Source organism: Seriola dumerili, unplaced genomic scaffold (genome assembly GCF_002260705.1).
Source record: "Seriola dumerili isolate Sdu_G_001 unplaced genomic scaffold, Sdu_1.0 BDQW01000187.1, whole genome shotgun sequence".
NCBI lineage: Eukaryota > Metazoa > Chordata > Actinopteri > Carangiformes > Carangidae > Seriola > Seriola dumerili.
Genome location: NW_019174442.1, coordinates 997,678 through 1,014,254, shown reverse-complemented (window position 1 = coordinate 1,014,254; position 16,577 = coordinate 997,678). Strand labels below are relative to the sequence as shown.

Sequence of the window (16,577 nt, the reverse complement as noted above, 5' to 3'; positions counted from 1 at the left end):
TCTTCTTGACCTCCTGACTTCCTAACTCACCTCTCACAACTTGTCCTCCACCCTCTCTCCCCATCTCTTCCACTTCTCCTCAGCTTTATGTCACCGCCCTCCCTCTCCTCCTCCTGCTGGAATGTGTGCACTAATGGCATGCCGGGCATCGGCGTCCTTGGGAGACAAGCCTTTTTATTCCAGTAAGCCTTTTTCATTTCATTAAGGCCTGAATTTATTAGTGGTGAGCACGCATCCAGATACATACACACACACACACACACACACACACGCACACACACGCACACAGCACACACACAGAGGGAATATTTATAGAGGGAGACGGCACCGTACAGAAGCATCCGTCAGTTTCCATGGGGGGGCCTAATGTGCTGTGACACCACTCTTATTTATGCAGGCAGGAGGGCTGCGAAGACTATCAATGTGACACACACACACACACACACACACCACACACACACAACACACACACACACACCACACACACACCACAACACACACACACAGTATTACAGGACCACTGACAAACACAAACTGAAAAGACGAAAAGAAACACACACACACACACACATACATTGGGTCTTCATGGGTATACAGTGTGTGTGCTGTGTTTTGTGTGAGACCTTGTTGGCATCACCCCCATTAGTTTAGCAGGGTCCATTAGTCGTAATTTAAACCCACCCACCCCGGCTAAAATTACCACCCACCCACCACATGCTTGCAGTTTTTCTCTTGCTAAATTAGTTAGCGGTGAAGCTAGCCACTGCCCTGGCTCGTCAGCGGAAGACGGTGCATGGGAAACGTGTGATTTTCATATCGTTTCTCTCAAAATTTGAAACCTTTTCTCTGACATTAATGCTAACTGCCTTAGCTAATGTCTCACCATCACATTTCATACTGGTAACATTAGAGGGATTGTTAGACCAGCAGAAAAACCCCACAAATAAAGGTGTGCAGATTGAGACACGTAAACTGTGTTTCCTGCATCATGGGAGATGGCATGTCTTTTAAGCAGCAACATAACCAGTGGCTGGAAAAGGCTTTCCTGTAGCTTGTATCATATAGATTAGATATACATTAGAATTAGAGTTGTTCAGGTTTACTGTGTGCTAGTTTTTGACCATAAAATAAGTATATTTTGCAGCTGCATAATGTCCTGCTCAGTAAATTGTAAAATCTCAGCTGTACTGACGGTAAAAAAAAAAAAAAGTGTGCAGGAAACTCCAGTTCATTGTTTGGTTTTACTGTCATCCTCTAACTAAAGCAGACTGTACACAATAATTATGCAGAAAGCCCCAGAGGGTGAAACTGTTTTCAAGAAACTTTCGAACGGTGGAAATCCAGTGTAGCGTGTGCACATTGATAGTGATGTAGGCAAATTTGCTGAGCAAGGATAGCTGCAGTTGAGCACTAAATTTCAGCCACTTTAACTCTCCCCGAGGCCAAATGATGTCATTTCAAAAAAGGTCAGATTAGCATTAGTGTTTGATACAAAGCAAATAAGAAAAGTTAATCAGCTCTAAAGCGCTGGTATTAGCACAAGTAGGGATGAGCGCCTTTTCAAGGGAGGATACTGCCTCTTATTGTTGTTTACTCTCACAAATAAAACCCAATTTCTGCAGTCTTGTTTTGGAGGCAGAGAGACACACAACCCCTCCCACCCTCCCACTGTCCACCCCCCCAACCCCCCTCCCTCAGTTTAACTAAGATAAAGAACAAAAGTCTGTTCATTTTTTCATTTTGCCAACCAACACTGATTCAGAGAGAGAGAGAGAGAGAGAGAGTTCATTTAGATTCTCTCTCTGTCGTGGTGTATTTTACCTTAATTTAATTACGACTAATGGACCCTGCTAAACTAATGGGGGTGATGCCACAAGGTCTCACACAAACACACACACACTGTATACCCATGAAGACCCAATGTATGTGTGTGTGTGTGTGTGTTTTTCGTCTTTTTCAGTTTGTGTTTGTCAGTGGTCCTGTAATACTGTGTGTGTGTGTGTGTGTGTGTGTGTGTGTGTGTGTGTGTGTGTGTGTGTGTGTGTGTGTGTGTGTGTGTCACATTGATAGTCTTCCCCAGCCCTCCTGCCTGCATAAATAAGAGTGGTGTCACAGACATTAGGCTCCCCCCATGGAAACTGACGGATGCTTTTACGGTGCCGTCTGTGTGTATAAATATTCCCTCTGTGTGTGTGTGTGCGTGTGTGTGCGTGTGTGTGTGTGTGTGTGTGTGTGTGTATGTATCTGGATGCGTGCTCACCACTATAAATTCAGGCCTAATGAAATGAAAAAGGCTTACTGGAATAAAAAGGCTTGTCTCCCAAGGACGCCGATGCCGGCATGCCATTAGTGCACACATCCAGCAGGAGGAGGAGAGGGAGGGCGGGTGACATAAAGCTGAGGAGAAGTGGAAGAGATGGGGAGAGAGGGTGGAGGACAAGTTGTGAGAGTGAGTTAGGAAGTCAGGAGGTCAGAAGAAAGTAAGGAGAAAAGATGTTAGATGATGTGCCATTAATAATAAAAAATAAGTCTTAAATTGTAGAGAAAGTGAATAATTCAACAAACATATTCCAATATTGAATTAATGAAGAATGAAGTTAAAAATGAAAATAAAATCAACTAAATGCATTAACAGAAAATTTATATGCAATATAGCCTCTATTGTATGCTCCGGAAATCATGAATACTGCTGATGCTGTGGAATGGTTTCCACTGCATTTACTCAAACATAGACTGTGTGGTTGGAAATCTTTCAAAACTGTTGGCAAATAATTTGTTTTAGCACCAAAACAACTTTTTTCAGTGAGCGTGATTTGGAGGAATATTCATCTTATAAAAGAAGCCATACTTTTAAACACAGTCTGCCACATGTACTTGGCCTGACTAACACCCTCTGAAATGAACAAAATTATTATTTAAAGCATTCGTCTTATTAGGAATCTATCGAGTTTGAAATCGAGTTTCAATGCCAGATTATTTTTTTACTTGCCAGTTCAGTACCCAGCGCTGGGGACTGAAACTGTATTGACTGTATTCATATATGTATGTGTCTCTTCAGTTTGGTTCATCTCAAGGTTTATTACATCGACTCTGAAGCATTTCTTATACAGGATTCAATTCTTTTTAATTATCAAATTCATAATATAATAATTATATTATTATAAATTATGAGCGATCTGGGGGCAAAAGCTAGTTCATAAAGTAAACATGACTTGCTTGTAACTTGCTGTTTTAGGACTAGTTGTAGGACTAGTTAAACTAAATACATACTAAATAAATAAAGGTGATGACAGCAGCAAATTCTAAAAGAGAAAATACAGAAATCAAGATTCAAGATTAAAAGAATCACGATATTAATTATATTAAAGTTGTTCAGAATATTAGTCAGTATTTTCATATGAACAGTGGGTTACATGAACATCTGTAATATTTAAGGTGTTGCTTGTTGACGAGCTCACAGATAATGATCAGCTCTACGAAGCTTTTTAGCCCCATTGTTTTGGTTTTCCTCATCGCTCTCATCAGCGTCGTTCACAGCATCAGGAAGCTTTTGTTGTGATAAACCCACTGCACTCTACCTGCCCAGCACCAGACAGCAGGAAGACAAAGTTAGTGAGTAGCTTGTGAACATAGCGGAGCATTTAGCAACTAAAGAGACAAATTTTCCCATCAGGAGTTGGTGGAGACCAAAAATAGAGCTAAAAAAAAGAATGAATTTAGGACTTAAATCAGAGTGGCCAGAATTATAAATAATATAATATATAAATATTATATGTAGCGTATGATTTAATCCAATACAATGATTTTACAGTCTAAAAATTTCCATCAAGTTAAATCGCACGTCTCAAGCTCAGTGTCAGTAAGAGGTGCAGTCAGTTGGACTTTAGAGAGATGAAAGAGAGAGCGAGGGATGACGGAGAGCAGAGGAAACAGTAGAGAGAAGAATGGGAGGAGAGTGAGAGCGACAGAGAGAAAAGTGATGTTCATGGCCTCTCTCCAGGTGCGGCAGCCACTTGGACAGGACTCTGTGATTTCATTAACAGAGATGGAGCATTGTCAGTGTCAGAACAGGGGTTTTTGTCCTTTTTTTTTTTTTTTTTTTTTAAATCTCTCACCCCCTCCCTGAAGTCAACAACCTTGAAAAGTTTTGCTAAAAGTAACCAGACAGCAGGCAGGATGAGATCAACTTTGCAAGAACTTTCAATTAGATTAGATGTTGTGTTTTTACAGCGCGGTGGAGCCGGCTGAGACATGTAGGCCACTTAATATCTGAAGTGAAATTCACTTATAGGGCATTAATACAGCTTGATTATTAATTTGTTAAAAGCAGCTCTTGTGATTCAGGCTGATGAAAGCTCATATCCTCTCTCATCTCTATATGAAATTTGATTAAATATAATCTTGTTGTGACTCTTTGTGCTTTGTGAAAATTACAGTAAAATACTGTTGCAGGAATCCCATTAACATTGGAATTTAAAGTTAATGGTGCTTTTCTTACTATGTTTGATGTTGTAACTGTTTAACAGCATCAAAGATTTCCACTCCACAGATAGTAATTAAGATAATAGAATTTTACATGTCTTCAATTACTCATGAATCTGCAGATAAAAGCTCATCAAAGTTAATCTGGTGACACAACTGTCATCAGGAAGAGGAGGGTTGACGTTAACCCAGGAACACACTGGGGGGTTTGAACAGGGTAATAATAATTTATAATTATGTGTGTTTATATATTTTCTCTATATAATAATATAATAACTATATGGTATTTTAGCATTTTAAGAAAAACAACGACTGTCATTCGTATTAACTGCACAACAGAGGGCTTTTAAAGGTGTTTAACTTCACAAAATGAAAGAAAAAGTGTAGCTTCCCTTTTCCATTATTGTTCTTTATGGTGAACTCCAACCGTCTCCACAGTTTATATGATAAACAATCTCAACACATCTTAACAACTGAACAGCTTTAACGCCTCCTTTTCTCTTTCCTTCCCTCTTCCACTTTCCACACAACATCATCTCTCACTGTGTGTTTGTATCTCACTGACTGACTCCAGTCGCAGTGATTGGCTGTGTAGCATCACATGACCAGTGCAGTAAAGGTTAGAAAAGATGCGCCACTTAAAATAGAAACGCTTCCTCAAAATGTAATAATTCTCAGTAATTTATAGGTTATACATCCAGGTCCAGATAGGACGGCGTCTGGGTCTGAATCTGGGCCACAGTCCACCTATTACTGACCTCTGCACTAAATAATTATAAGTAACTTGTAGGCCCAACTGAGGAGAGCGAAACCTCAGATTTACCTGTACATATTTTATCTTCTGTCAGTGGTTTGTTGATGCAGATGTACAGACCGTGACATCAAATTACACACAAATAACACTCACAGTTTGGTGGGCAATACAGTGAAGAAGTGTTTAATGCTGAGCTATTGAAATTACTTGACGAGCTCCTTCATCACGAAGCCAAATTGATTCTAAATCGCAGCCAAATGCAGCAGTTTCAATTACATGTGAGACATTGAATCTGTTTCTGTAGTTCTGTTGTGAGATACTCATTTACACTTTAACCTGGTCAATTTCTCAACAGTGTATGAACAGTGTGGAAGGAGAAAAAAGACATACTGTATTTATAAACTTATTTTTGTCTTATTTTTTCTCTTTCACACACACACACACACACAAACACACACTTCAAAAGAGATTGATAGATAGTTTCTTGAGCCAACATGAGGATTGTTTTTCCGCTCAGTGTTCATAATGAGCTTCAGAAATGTATTTTCAGGATTTTGTTCTTTCTCATAATCCAATTTGATGACAGCAGGTCAGAGATCTCGGATTCATTATTTTAAAACAATAAAGTATATTGTGACTATTTTTCAGTGAAAACCAACAGATTACTATTTTAAGGATTTTACTTTCATTGGAGTTTATGTAATCAGTCAGTCAGCAGGAATTAAACCTTGACCAGACTTTTATTTTGGTGATCATGAGCTGAGACTTCAGACATTATAATTCAGGAGTTTGAGAATAAAAGCAGAACAGAAGCAAAATCCTATTGGCCTTTTATCCAGGGAACCAGGGCGACGCGAACTTTGAGGTTGGCCTACAAAAATACGTCCCCCCTGCAGCACTCTATAATTAGGCTATGAGGGATAAAGTACTGATGAAATGAATGTAATATATGCAGTTAAAGGTTTCTCTGCCACCGAATGTGGTTGCTTGTAAAGAGCTTCAGTCATCATTGAGTTTACAAGAGGTTAAAATTCGCCCTCTGGGCAGCCTTATTTCATAATGATTATCTCATAATTGCAAAGCAGTAACACAAGAATTAAAACTGGCGTCGCTTTCCACGGCTGGCGAGTAACGGAGTAAAATTCGATGATGAACCTGCAACGTTTCTTCTAAACTCTTAAGTAAACAGCTGTGAATGCTGTACAGCTGTTCAGGCTACGTAGCGATAGCCAAAACTTACATATAGCACCTTTAATATGTAATAATTCTTGCATCAGAGATTTGTCCTCGACAGCACCGTATGCAAGAAATCTTTTCAGTACAGGAGTAAATAAATTCTTTCCACTATTCAGTGCGTTTGCAGGATCAAGATATCGACTTCAAATCCGAGTGAAAGAAATGATGCGAAGTTGTCTCAGAGCCAGTCAGAGAAGTGTCGGGTGCTGGCGGAGGTTTGCGCTCTTGCGGTGCCTGCTGGCTCCATGTGGTGAGAACTCCTCCCCTGCACCGCAGAGTCTAGACATTTACAGATAGGGAGACATGCAGCAACAGATTGAGGAAAATAAGAGATGAAACAGAAGTGAGAGCGAGCTAGAAGCATCCTCCCACCGCCGTGCTGTCGCTCATCCGGCAGAGAGAAACTCAGCCCATCTGCTCTGCTGCTAACGCTCGGCCAAAACTGCTGCATCTTCACTGAAAACGAGGCGCGTAAAGCCAAAGGCCTCGACAACACTGGAGGCATTCACGCACACTTCTGATAGAAACTGGCTGTAAGCTGCTGCTGCAAGTCGCATTGAAACATGGTAACGGGTTGAATTTTGATTGACAATAACAAAGATCCCATCTGGTCAGGATCTTTGCAGAGGCCGTGTTTCCTTATTCTCAACACACACACACACACACACTCACACACACTCACACACGCGCCCTGCAGCCACAGTATGCAAGAAAAGTGTTGCGTATATGTTTTGTATTTAATTATAAAAACTTCATTAAAGGCATTGTGTGTTTGCACAGTGAGGTAAGAATATGTTTAGAATATGTGGCAGTATTAGGACCTAGTAGAGAGATTTGTGCACTCATGTGTGTTTGTGTGTGTGTCGCCTGCAGGGTGTGTATGTTTTCAGTGTTTTGGTGTTTTGCTGCTACCCTGACCCCAATCCTTCTGCTGTGGCCCTGTAGTCAAATTGTAAACCCCCCTTTACTGAAATGTGTGTTGCGTAACCAGAGAAGCTGAAGGCAGATCTCGACTTTGAAGTTCCCTCAGCTGAAATTCAACACTGTTCTGTCACTTGTGCTCTCTGGTGAGGATGAAAGCGACGTGGTGAACTGTGTGTTTTGGCCCAGATAAGTCACCGAAAGGCTGCTGCCGCCGATCCCTGCACCAGCTGTTCTACTACTACTGATAATAATGATGAGAATGATAATAATCATAATAATACAGTTTGTTTAAAGAGAACGTTTCAGGGTGCTCTAACAAGCTTTACATGAATTAAAATGATCGTTAATAGAGAACAATACAAAACAGAGCCAATATATAGCACACCTGGATTTTTTTATTCTTGTGGTGTTTTGAAGTCATGGTTTCAGCATTTTGAAGAAAGTTTTTATCTTTAGTCCAAGATCTTCTGTCAGAAACACGGGTGTATATGTTCCAGTGGTAACTTGACAGCCAGAATGAGGAGAGTTCACGTGTGTGTTCAAGAGTGAACAGTGGCGAGACACTGAGCTGTGAATTGCCTCTGAGATAAGTTTTGTGCACAGTGGGAGAAGATGGAAGTTTAGTCTTGGGCTTCTGATCTTTTTTATCTCCGCCGAGCGGGTTGTGTTTTCACCTGTTCTGTTAATTCGTCTGCAGGTTTACGCTTACGCGTAAAGTTCAGAACCTGTTTGTACCGAACTTGGTGGAGGGAGGGGTCGTGGAGAACCCATCAAACTCAGAGGCAGATTCTGATCATTTACTATGAATTTTTATCTCTTTTCTCTGAAGTCTGGTGCATGTTGTTTGACATTGGCCTCGGCAGGGGTCTGTGCTCTCTCAGTGCCCTTCTACTTGATTTTATTTTTGGCGTTTCTAGTTGGTTTTATCGTCAGAATGTGAATTGGACGTGTTTGTGCTAAATTGTTTTGCGTGTTTGACTACTTGTATAACACTGCACATGCACATATCACCCACACCACACACACACACACACACACAGACACACACACACATTGTGATTATTTTGAAGTTAACTGTTTTCTCCCAGACAGAGACCTTTCACAGTCTGCTGCTTTTATTTCTTCTCCCAACCTTCCTGCATCTTCTTGCTCCTCATATTTAATATCTAAAGAAGCAATAAATCCTCTTTACCTTTCCTCTTCTCTCCTCCTGCCTCCACCCTGCTTCTCTTTAGCTTTCCCTCTCTCTCTCTCCTCCACCTCCTCTCCTCCTCTCCCCTGCCTTCTTCCCTCTCTTCATACCTCTCTTCATCCTTCCTCTCTGACCTGCCCTGTTCTTCTTTCTGACCTCTGTATCTCTTTGATTCCTGTTGTCTCTCTCCTCTGTGGTGAACTCCTAATCACCTCCCTTCCCTTCCTCCGCTCCCTCCTCCTCTCTGTAGTGTATCACTGCTGCCCCCTGGTGTTTTTAAAAGTCAAACTGCAGGTGGTTGATCAGCCTGCGTGGTTGTACAAGGGCAGAGCAGAAACTGAGGAACGTTATTATAAATGTTAAATGATCATTAAAAGAAGAAAGAAAACATAATCACCCGACAGAGTTTTGATTTCCACGTCGTAATAAACCTCTTCAAAATGATTATTATGTCATGAGAAATTTCCCAAACTCCTGAGCTCATGAAACCATTTCAAACTGTCTGATGTTTGAGATGAATCAAAAAGCAAAACGAGCCTGTTGTTCTGTTTCCTTTGCTTTTAGATTTGCCTCAGCTTTTTTCTTGGTTTATGTTGCAGTTGGACATTTTTCTGTCAAACCGCTGATAAATCGACTTCTGTCTGTATTTACAGGAGCACATAATGACCAGTATCAGTCATAACATTAAAAAAGCAATTCTATTCAAAACAAACTGAGATGTGTCTTAATGGCAGTGTCTCTGATATTTCTCGTACTGATGTATCTGCCAGATTTTATTCTTATATAGTGTTAGTTAGTGTGTAATGTTAGGCTTAATGTTACAGGTTTTTGGGGGCTAATGTAATGTCTTATATTGTATATTGTTGTTTGATGTTTTCTAGGTGAAGAGTGTGTTCAACATGACGGCCAAGGAAGGCAGGAAGAGGTCCATCAGCTGTCTGGTTGCCGTGGGAAACGGCAATGGAGCCGCAGGTTCGAATGTTATCTTTTTTTTTTTCATACAATAAGACATAAATAATAATATATTTTAAAGAGTAATGTGAAGGAGAGGGATAGTTGTTTTGAAATCTTGGAACTGGTTTGGAAAAAGTTATCTTAACCTCTTGGTTTCTAAAATCATGGAACAGAACCAAAAAAATGATTTTGACAGTTTCAGGGTGTCAGAAACATTGAAAAAAAAAAAAAAAGAAAAAAAAACCGTTCTCGCGCTGTGTAGACACGGGGAAGTGCAGGAAATGGTTTTGACATTTTTCACACTCATCATCAGAGGTGAGCGGCAAAATAAAGTAAAAATGCTGAGGGAGGTCTTCACAGACTCCTGAGGCTCACCTGCCTCACGGCGGCTCATTATGAATAACATTCATTTAACCGCATCTGAAACTCGTAAATCTGGCTTTAATTGGCAACATCCCTAATAAATAACACAATGAACTTTTTCTTCATTTAATATCGTCTCTTGACCGTGACTGACAGTGTTGGTCACTCTGCTCTCAGAGGTGTTTTAAAGCTGACTCTCCTCCCTCCCTCCAGGCTTCGCGCTGGGTAAAGCAGCAGACAGGAACACAGCTCTGAGGAAGGTGACTCAGTCGGTTTTTTTGTTTATTTCCTCAATTTGTGGAATTTCTAATGTCTGTTTTTTGGATTTTAGATTTAAATAAAAATGAAGTCAAACAGTAATGAGCTATATTTTATTGTCGGGGTAGAAACAGTATTTAGACTTTAGACAAAAATATCTCTCTCACTGAATCTCCTCAGTAACCCAGAATACCAATAAGCCTCTCTAATGCTCCTGGGTTGCAGTAGATTATACCACATTATGATTCATTGGATCACATTTACCATTTAATGTGTAAAATCCACAAACCAACACAACAATAACTGAGTCGTTATATAGATGAATTAACACGTGTTGGCGCCCTTCACATTTCTGTCGTAACTTTTTGTTAAGTGTGAGATATTTACCTGTGTTTGATTCAGTCCGAGTACATGAGCAAAGTCCCACGATAAACTAAACCCACCCTCTTCTATTCAGTTCACTTTATTTATTTATACTACTATAATTTATCTGTAGCTACAGCAGCCACCAAGCTGCCCAACTGAAGTTAACCCTTTCTCTCTCCTCCTGTGTGTGTGTGTGTGTCTCTGTGTGTGTGTGTGTGTAACTGCAGGCCAAGAACAGAGCCATCCACTACTTGTACTATATAGATCGATACAACAACCACACCAGTAAGTGAAGTGTGTGTGTGTGTGTGTGTGTGTGTTTTCTCCTTTATTTACTTTTCCTTCCTGCACCTTCCCCTCCTCCTTCGACTGTTCATTCGCATCCTTCTCTCTCTTGTCTTCTCCTTCATACAGTTGTAAAGTGGGACAAACAGCTGATTCCACAAGTTTTAGTCCCCACTCTGAATTCACATTTCAGTTTAGTCCAACACCACAGCCTCATGCTGACGTCTGTGACTCTGACGCTCTGCAGACCGAACTTGTGAACATGATAAGTTGAGGATACGTAGTAGAAACTTCATATTCTCATCACAGGTACCTCATATGGAGCAGATGATCTGATTAGATTTTGGTGCGCCTTGCTGCATAAACTTTCATAATATATTTATATTTTCTGAGAAATGGTGTTTTGTCCGTCAGTGTCTTCATTTGACGACTCAAAATACTACAATACCCATGAGCTTTAGCTGCCGTTGCTGTGAGGAAGGAGCCGGTTAATCAAAGCAGGAGCTGAAATATAGTGCGGCACGTGCAAACACTATGTTTTTACTTTTTACAAAGGACCAGATGTTTTCTAACACAGCTGGAGACTTTCCAACTGTGAGCCATGAAACATTTCCAATGAAAAAAAATAAAAAATGAGACTGGGGGACTTCACTTCCAGAACCAATGGTGCCCGAAATAGGCTCTCCCACTTCACAACTCTATTTCTCCCACCCCTTTGGTTTCCCCACTTCCACCTCTCTCTCTCTCTCTCTATCCATCTCTCGTCATCTCCCCTCGGCCTCCATCTCTTTTCTAATTTTCCTCTTCCTGTCCTGCGTCCCTTCCACTCCTCCTGTCCCGCACCATCTCCTGCCATCGCCTGCTTGTTCTCATACAAGCGACATAATCAAAAGAAAAATGGATTTATGGAAGGAAAAAAAAGGTGCGAGAGTTAAAATGCACCGCTTGTACTTTCTCATTGTAAAACTCCATTTGGCTGCTGCCGCTGCTGGAGAGCAAAGCCAGAAAGATTAATGGCATATGCGTGAGTCATCAGCCTCCACCGCGCCCACCGGAGGAGAAAGTTAGCTTCCTGCTTTGGCCCGAAACCAGACGAGAAGTGTCTCTGTGTGTGTTTGTGTGTGTCTCTGCGTGTGTTTGTGTGTGTCTATGTGTGTGTTTCCACACAGTTTGAGCTGTGGTATATTTAATTTTTCGCAGGCCCATAGATAAAAAACAGATCCATATGCCAGCTCGCACTGTGTGACCATCTGCGACCTGTCTGAACCGTCGTGTGATTGGTTGTTTGTTTCCTTCCTCGTCCTAACGCTCGAAGACAAAGACATTTAGAGGCTCGTGTTACTGTTACATTCCTCTGTCATCTTTGTTGCTCACTCGACAGAGTTCCAGGCAAAGTCGCAGGATTTCCGACTCCTCGTTGAAATCCAGCGGTCGGATCAACAGCAGTATTGACTCATGTTTTGGTGACGGTGCAGATCTGGGATTTTCAGCCACCAGATGATTAACAGTTTTAATCATCACTTCTGCTTGCCCCCAGCGCAGTCATTAAACGTCTTATACCCGGTTTGGTAAAACAAACCTGATAAACAAACAGAAAACACCGGGGAAGCTCCAGGTTGATTAAGCTGGAGAGCTGTGCAGATCCGGCAGGTGTCTGAGCTCCACACACCTTCCAGTTGTTGTCATTGTTGTTGGCACCAGTGCTGCCGCTCTCACAGGACCAGGCTTGTTTTGTGAATATTTGTGAATAGTAATATTTGTGGCCTCGGTGATGTTCAGCAGCAGTAAATGAACAATACAAAACCGAAGTGAATTTGAATTCATGCAGAATGTTTGGACAATGTTTTGTGTGAAGAAAACAAGATTGTTTGTATGAAAGAGCAGCCGAACAAACAAAGTGCAGTCACTTTGGTTCAAGTCAGGTTAGACTTTCAGAAAGTGGAAACAGTCACAGTTACTGGATATTGAAAGATCATGGAGTAATTTGCCTTTTCTTTTTTTTCTTTTTTTTTTTTGTCGCTGTTTGGATCTGTGAGTCACTCATGACACAAAAGACACACACTCTGTTCCAACTGAGGCTGGACCCCCTGCAGCCACAGCAAATGTTTCGCTCCTTCTGTGTGTGCGTTTCTGCATGAGTGTGCGCATTTGACATTTTCCCCAGCCGGATGAGCAAACCTAATTCTCTACCTCTTTTAATAATTTTGTCCTCTCTTTCGTTTGTTCCCTCCATCTGTAACTCCTTCCTCTCTTCTGTTGCATCATCGCAGTAACAGAATCCTAATTCATTAAAGTGTGATAAATTCTAACTGGATGTCTAGAAGGATGCAGGGCCAGCAGCCATGAGATGTTTTAAAGCGATGTGACACCACAACAAGATTTTAACCTGAAGCTGTGGAGCTGTACAGTCCTCTCAGGCTTCAATCAGCAACACATAGCTCCCACCTGGGGCCTATGTGTGTGTGTGTCTCTCTGTGTCTGTGTGTGTGTGTGTGTCTGCATAACTAAAGAGCCGCAGCTGCTGCAGTGAGCAGGAGACGCTGGCATGTGGAAGGACATCTGGTGGGCAGGTAGAGAAACACAAGTCCTGAGGGAGAACAGGAAGAAAAGATGCATAACAAAACACAAGTGCGTTCACTTGGAAATGGCACAAAGTACAGGAGAGTAATTCGACTTTGTGGAATCATTTTGTGGGTTTATTATGCGTCAGCTCGGCTGTTTGTTCCCTCTCTTTCCCCGCTCTACAGTCAGTGAGTGTAATCCGGTTGTTGTTTTCCTCTCCAACAGTTTATCATGATATTGAATCCAAGTTCAAGAGGACGACGCTCCGCATGAGGAAACAAAACAAAGGTACATTTGTATTCATTCAGCACTTAGTTGCCAGGACTGAGGTTAAAGGATAAGACTGGCGATATTCTAACCAGCAGTGCATTAGTCCATCTCCCTCTCTATGTTTAGTTCCAGCCCCAAGCCCTTTCATTCCTACTGGAGACGTTAAACAATGAGTCATAAACATAGATAGAGGTCTATTTTTTTTTTTTTTTTTTAAGTCCAGCAATTTCCCAAAGCACCTGGTCACTGTGGTTTTAAGATATTTTTAATCAAACAGAAGTATAAAGTGCATTTTTTGGGGAACTATTTTCAGCTGTGGATTAATACACATTTGGTGCTCTTGTGGGTATTTACAGCAGCAGAAAGGAGTAGGTGGCATTGACTCAAAACAAAACACAGTGCCCACTCTCATCATAATGATGGAACATGATGGTGCAACAGTGTGACTCACTGATGTGTTTTTAATAGTTATAGTTTTTTTAAATAACCTCTATCAGGTCAGATCATTGGGTTTGGTTGACTTATCCTTTAAGCTCTAGTTTTACTCAGTGAGGTTGGTTGTACATGACGATACGCACTGTGAGATGAAATCTAGGTAATGCTTTGTTTTACACGTCTCTGTCCAAATAGTTCCCTGGAAAGAAATATGTCATCTGGTCCAAATTACAGGGAAAGTAGGGATGTATTTAAAATAAATGCTCCATTTAAACCCATTGATTCATTATTTGTTTATTATTGGAATCTGTGTTCTCTATAAATGTTGAGATGTATGATTTATGTGTAGCTCAGCTGACCTGCTGTGCACTGACTCATACTCTTACACTTGAAAATATAATACATTATTAGGAAGTGCAGTAATATAATAATGTCTCTATTTGGACAGAAGACTTTATATTGTCCACCTGTAGAGTCCCGCCCTGGTGACGTCAGTGCGTCTCTCTCTCTCTCGGTGTCTCTGCAGGTTATGGTCTGCACTGCCACCGGGCGGTCATCACTCTGTGCAAGCTGATCGGCATAGAGGACATGTACTGCAAAGTAGAGGGATCCATCAATTACCTCAACATCACCAGGGCCCTCTTCACTGGATTAGCCAATCAGGTGAGGTCATGTTGGCATGAGGTGGGGCGTGGGGGTCCTTAGCTTTAACTGCTACTGGAAAAGCACCACTCTCCCTTTTATTTTCTGAGTCACAGACAACAAAGCAAAGTGCTGTGCAATAAAGCGAGGCCTGAAACATTTTGTTAGATCTTTATAAAGCAGGTCTGTAAAGGTGAGTCATCTCATTTTACGCAGGTTTTACAAAAGCGTGTGTTGATGATGCTCAACGAGCTGTCCTTGCTCACTTTTCAACATCTTTGTGAGTGCTGTAAACACAACAGTCACATTTGTCCCCAACAAGTTCAGAGATTGGAGCCTCAGCAACATCTGTCTTCTTCTTCATCTCTTATTATTATTCCTGTCTTCACTAACATCCCCCTCTTCTTCTCCTGCCACCCGGCAGAAAACCCACCAGAGTCTGGCCGACAAGAAGAAGCTCCACGTCGTCGAGTTTCAGTCGGAGCGAGGCCCGCTGCCCACTGTGGTGGCGACTCCTAAAGACGGGGCACAGCCCGACCCAGAGCCCACGGACGAGATCCCCAACACCCGGCTGCACTGGGACGACGTGCGAGCCACGCAGGGGACCAAACGCTCGATCTGGGCCGGTGTCAAACGCACCATCTGGTAGGGCGGGAGTGGGCTGATTCAGACGGACTGGATCAGACCACAGGACAGATGATTGGACTGATAAAGGCCAGAGGTGTCTGATGGAGGGTCTGATTTATGTGTGGAACAAAAACTTTTTTTTTTTTTTTTTTCAAGCAGAGTTTCCAGTTTTTAAATCTGTGATTGTTTTGTCAGCTAAGGACTTAAGTTACACGTTAAGTTACACGTCTCTCAAAGTGAAGACATCTCATTTATTATGACAACTCTCCAGCTACACCCCACAGAGGCCGATATTCACACTCAGTAAAATATTAATGCCCTAGATATCGATGTTTGAATTGTTGGAATTGTTCAAAAATACAGTATAAATAAAATATAAATGTAAAAAAGCTTAATTCATTAAAAGTGATTTTTCCCTCAACAGCTGACCTTCACACTGAGCTGCTGATTGTCTGGATGAATGAATGAATGAATGAATGAATGAATGAATGAATGAATGAATGAATGGATTTGAAATATCAAAGTTAAATCTGAAAGGGAACCACACAGTTAACACCTGTAGTCGGACACTGATGATCAAGGACAAAGAAAATGACTTGTTCAGGTACTTGAAGCTTTCCCACTTCAGTTGTGGAAATGGGGTAAAATAGCTTTTCTTTTTTTCCTGTTTTCTTTCCACATAGTTGAATTAAAAGATGGATACTGCTCTGATTTTTGTTCACTAACCTTGAAGCAAATAATTTGGTCAGTGAAAAGATTTATATTTTCATTTTGATCTTGGTTTTCATTGTGGATGTGCTCAGGGCCGCAGTGTTTTCTGACTGCTGCTAATCTATTATTACATTCACTGCACATCTGCAGAGATGAGCTGAAAGATGAAGTTATTGATTGGACTCAAAGGCAGCCGAGCCACGTCGGATCACAAAGGGAGCGCAGAGCGTTTGCTCAAGAACACGACACCAAAGAAACAGCCGTTAGCAACATGCTTTTCCTGTTGAGCAGCAGAGGTGATATAACACTGCTAACCATTAACCACTGGAGCTTGTTTGTTCACTTCATTACATAGAAGATATGTACACTCATGTAGGATGGAGTTAATTGCTGCAGGATGTTCTAGTTTTCCAATCCACATTCAGATTGGGAAAGGTTAGACGCCAACACATGGAGTAATCGTGTGTGATTCTTTAAAATATGGTTCCTTTGTGTCTGTATGTTCTAGAAAGAGTC

At 41.3% G+C, this 16,577-nt stretch overlaps 1 protein-coding gene across 1 annotated transcript in view; it reads left to right on the top strand.

Moving 5' to 3' along the window:
- mrps5 (mitochondrial ribosomal protein S5) overlaps nt 1-15,751 on the top strand; it is a 26,357-nt gene extending 10,606 nt beyond the window's left edge. The window contains exons 7-12 of the mRNA XM_022752958.1: nt 9,470-9,560; nt 10,119-10,165; nt 10,757-10,814; nt 13,602-13,664; nt 14,608-14,744; nt 15,148-15,751. Of these exons, the coding sequence (XP_022608679.1) occupies nt 9,470-9,560; nt 10,119-10,165; nt 10,757-10,814; nt 13,602-13,664; nt 14,608-14,744; nt 15,148-15,372 (621 nt within the window). The 3' untranslated portion in view covers nt 15,373-15,751. The remainder of the gene's footprint in view (nt 1-9,469; nt 9,561-10,118; nt 10,166-10,756; nt 10,815-13,601; nt 13,665-14,607; nt 14,745-15,147) is intronic.
- Nucleotides 15,752-16,577: the final 826 nt, after the last annotated feature.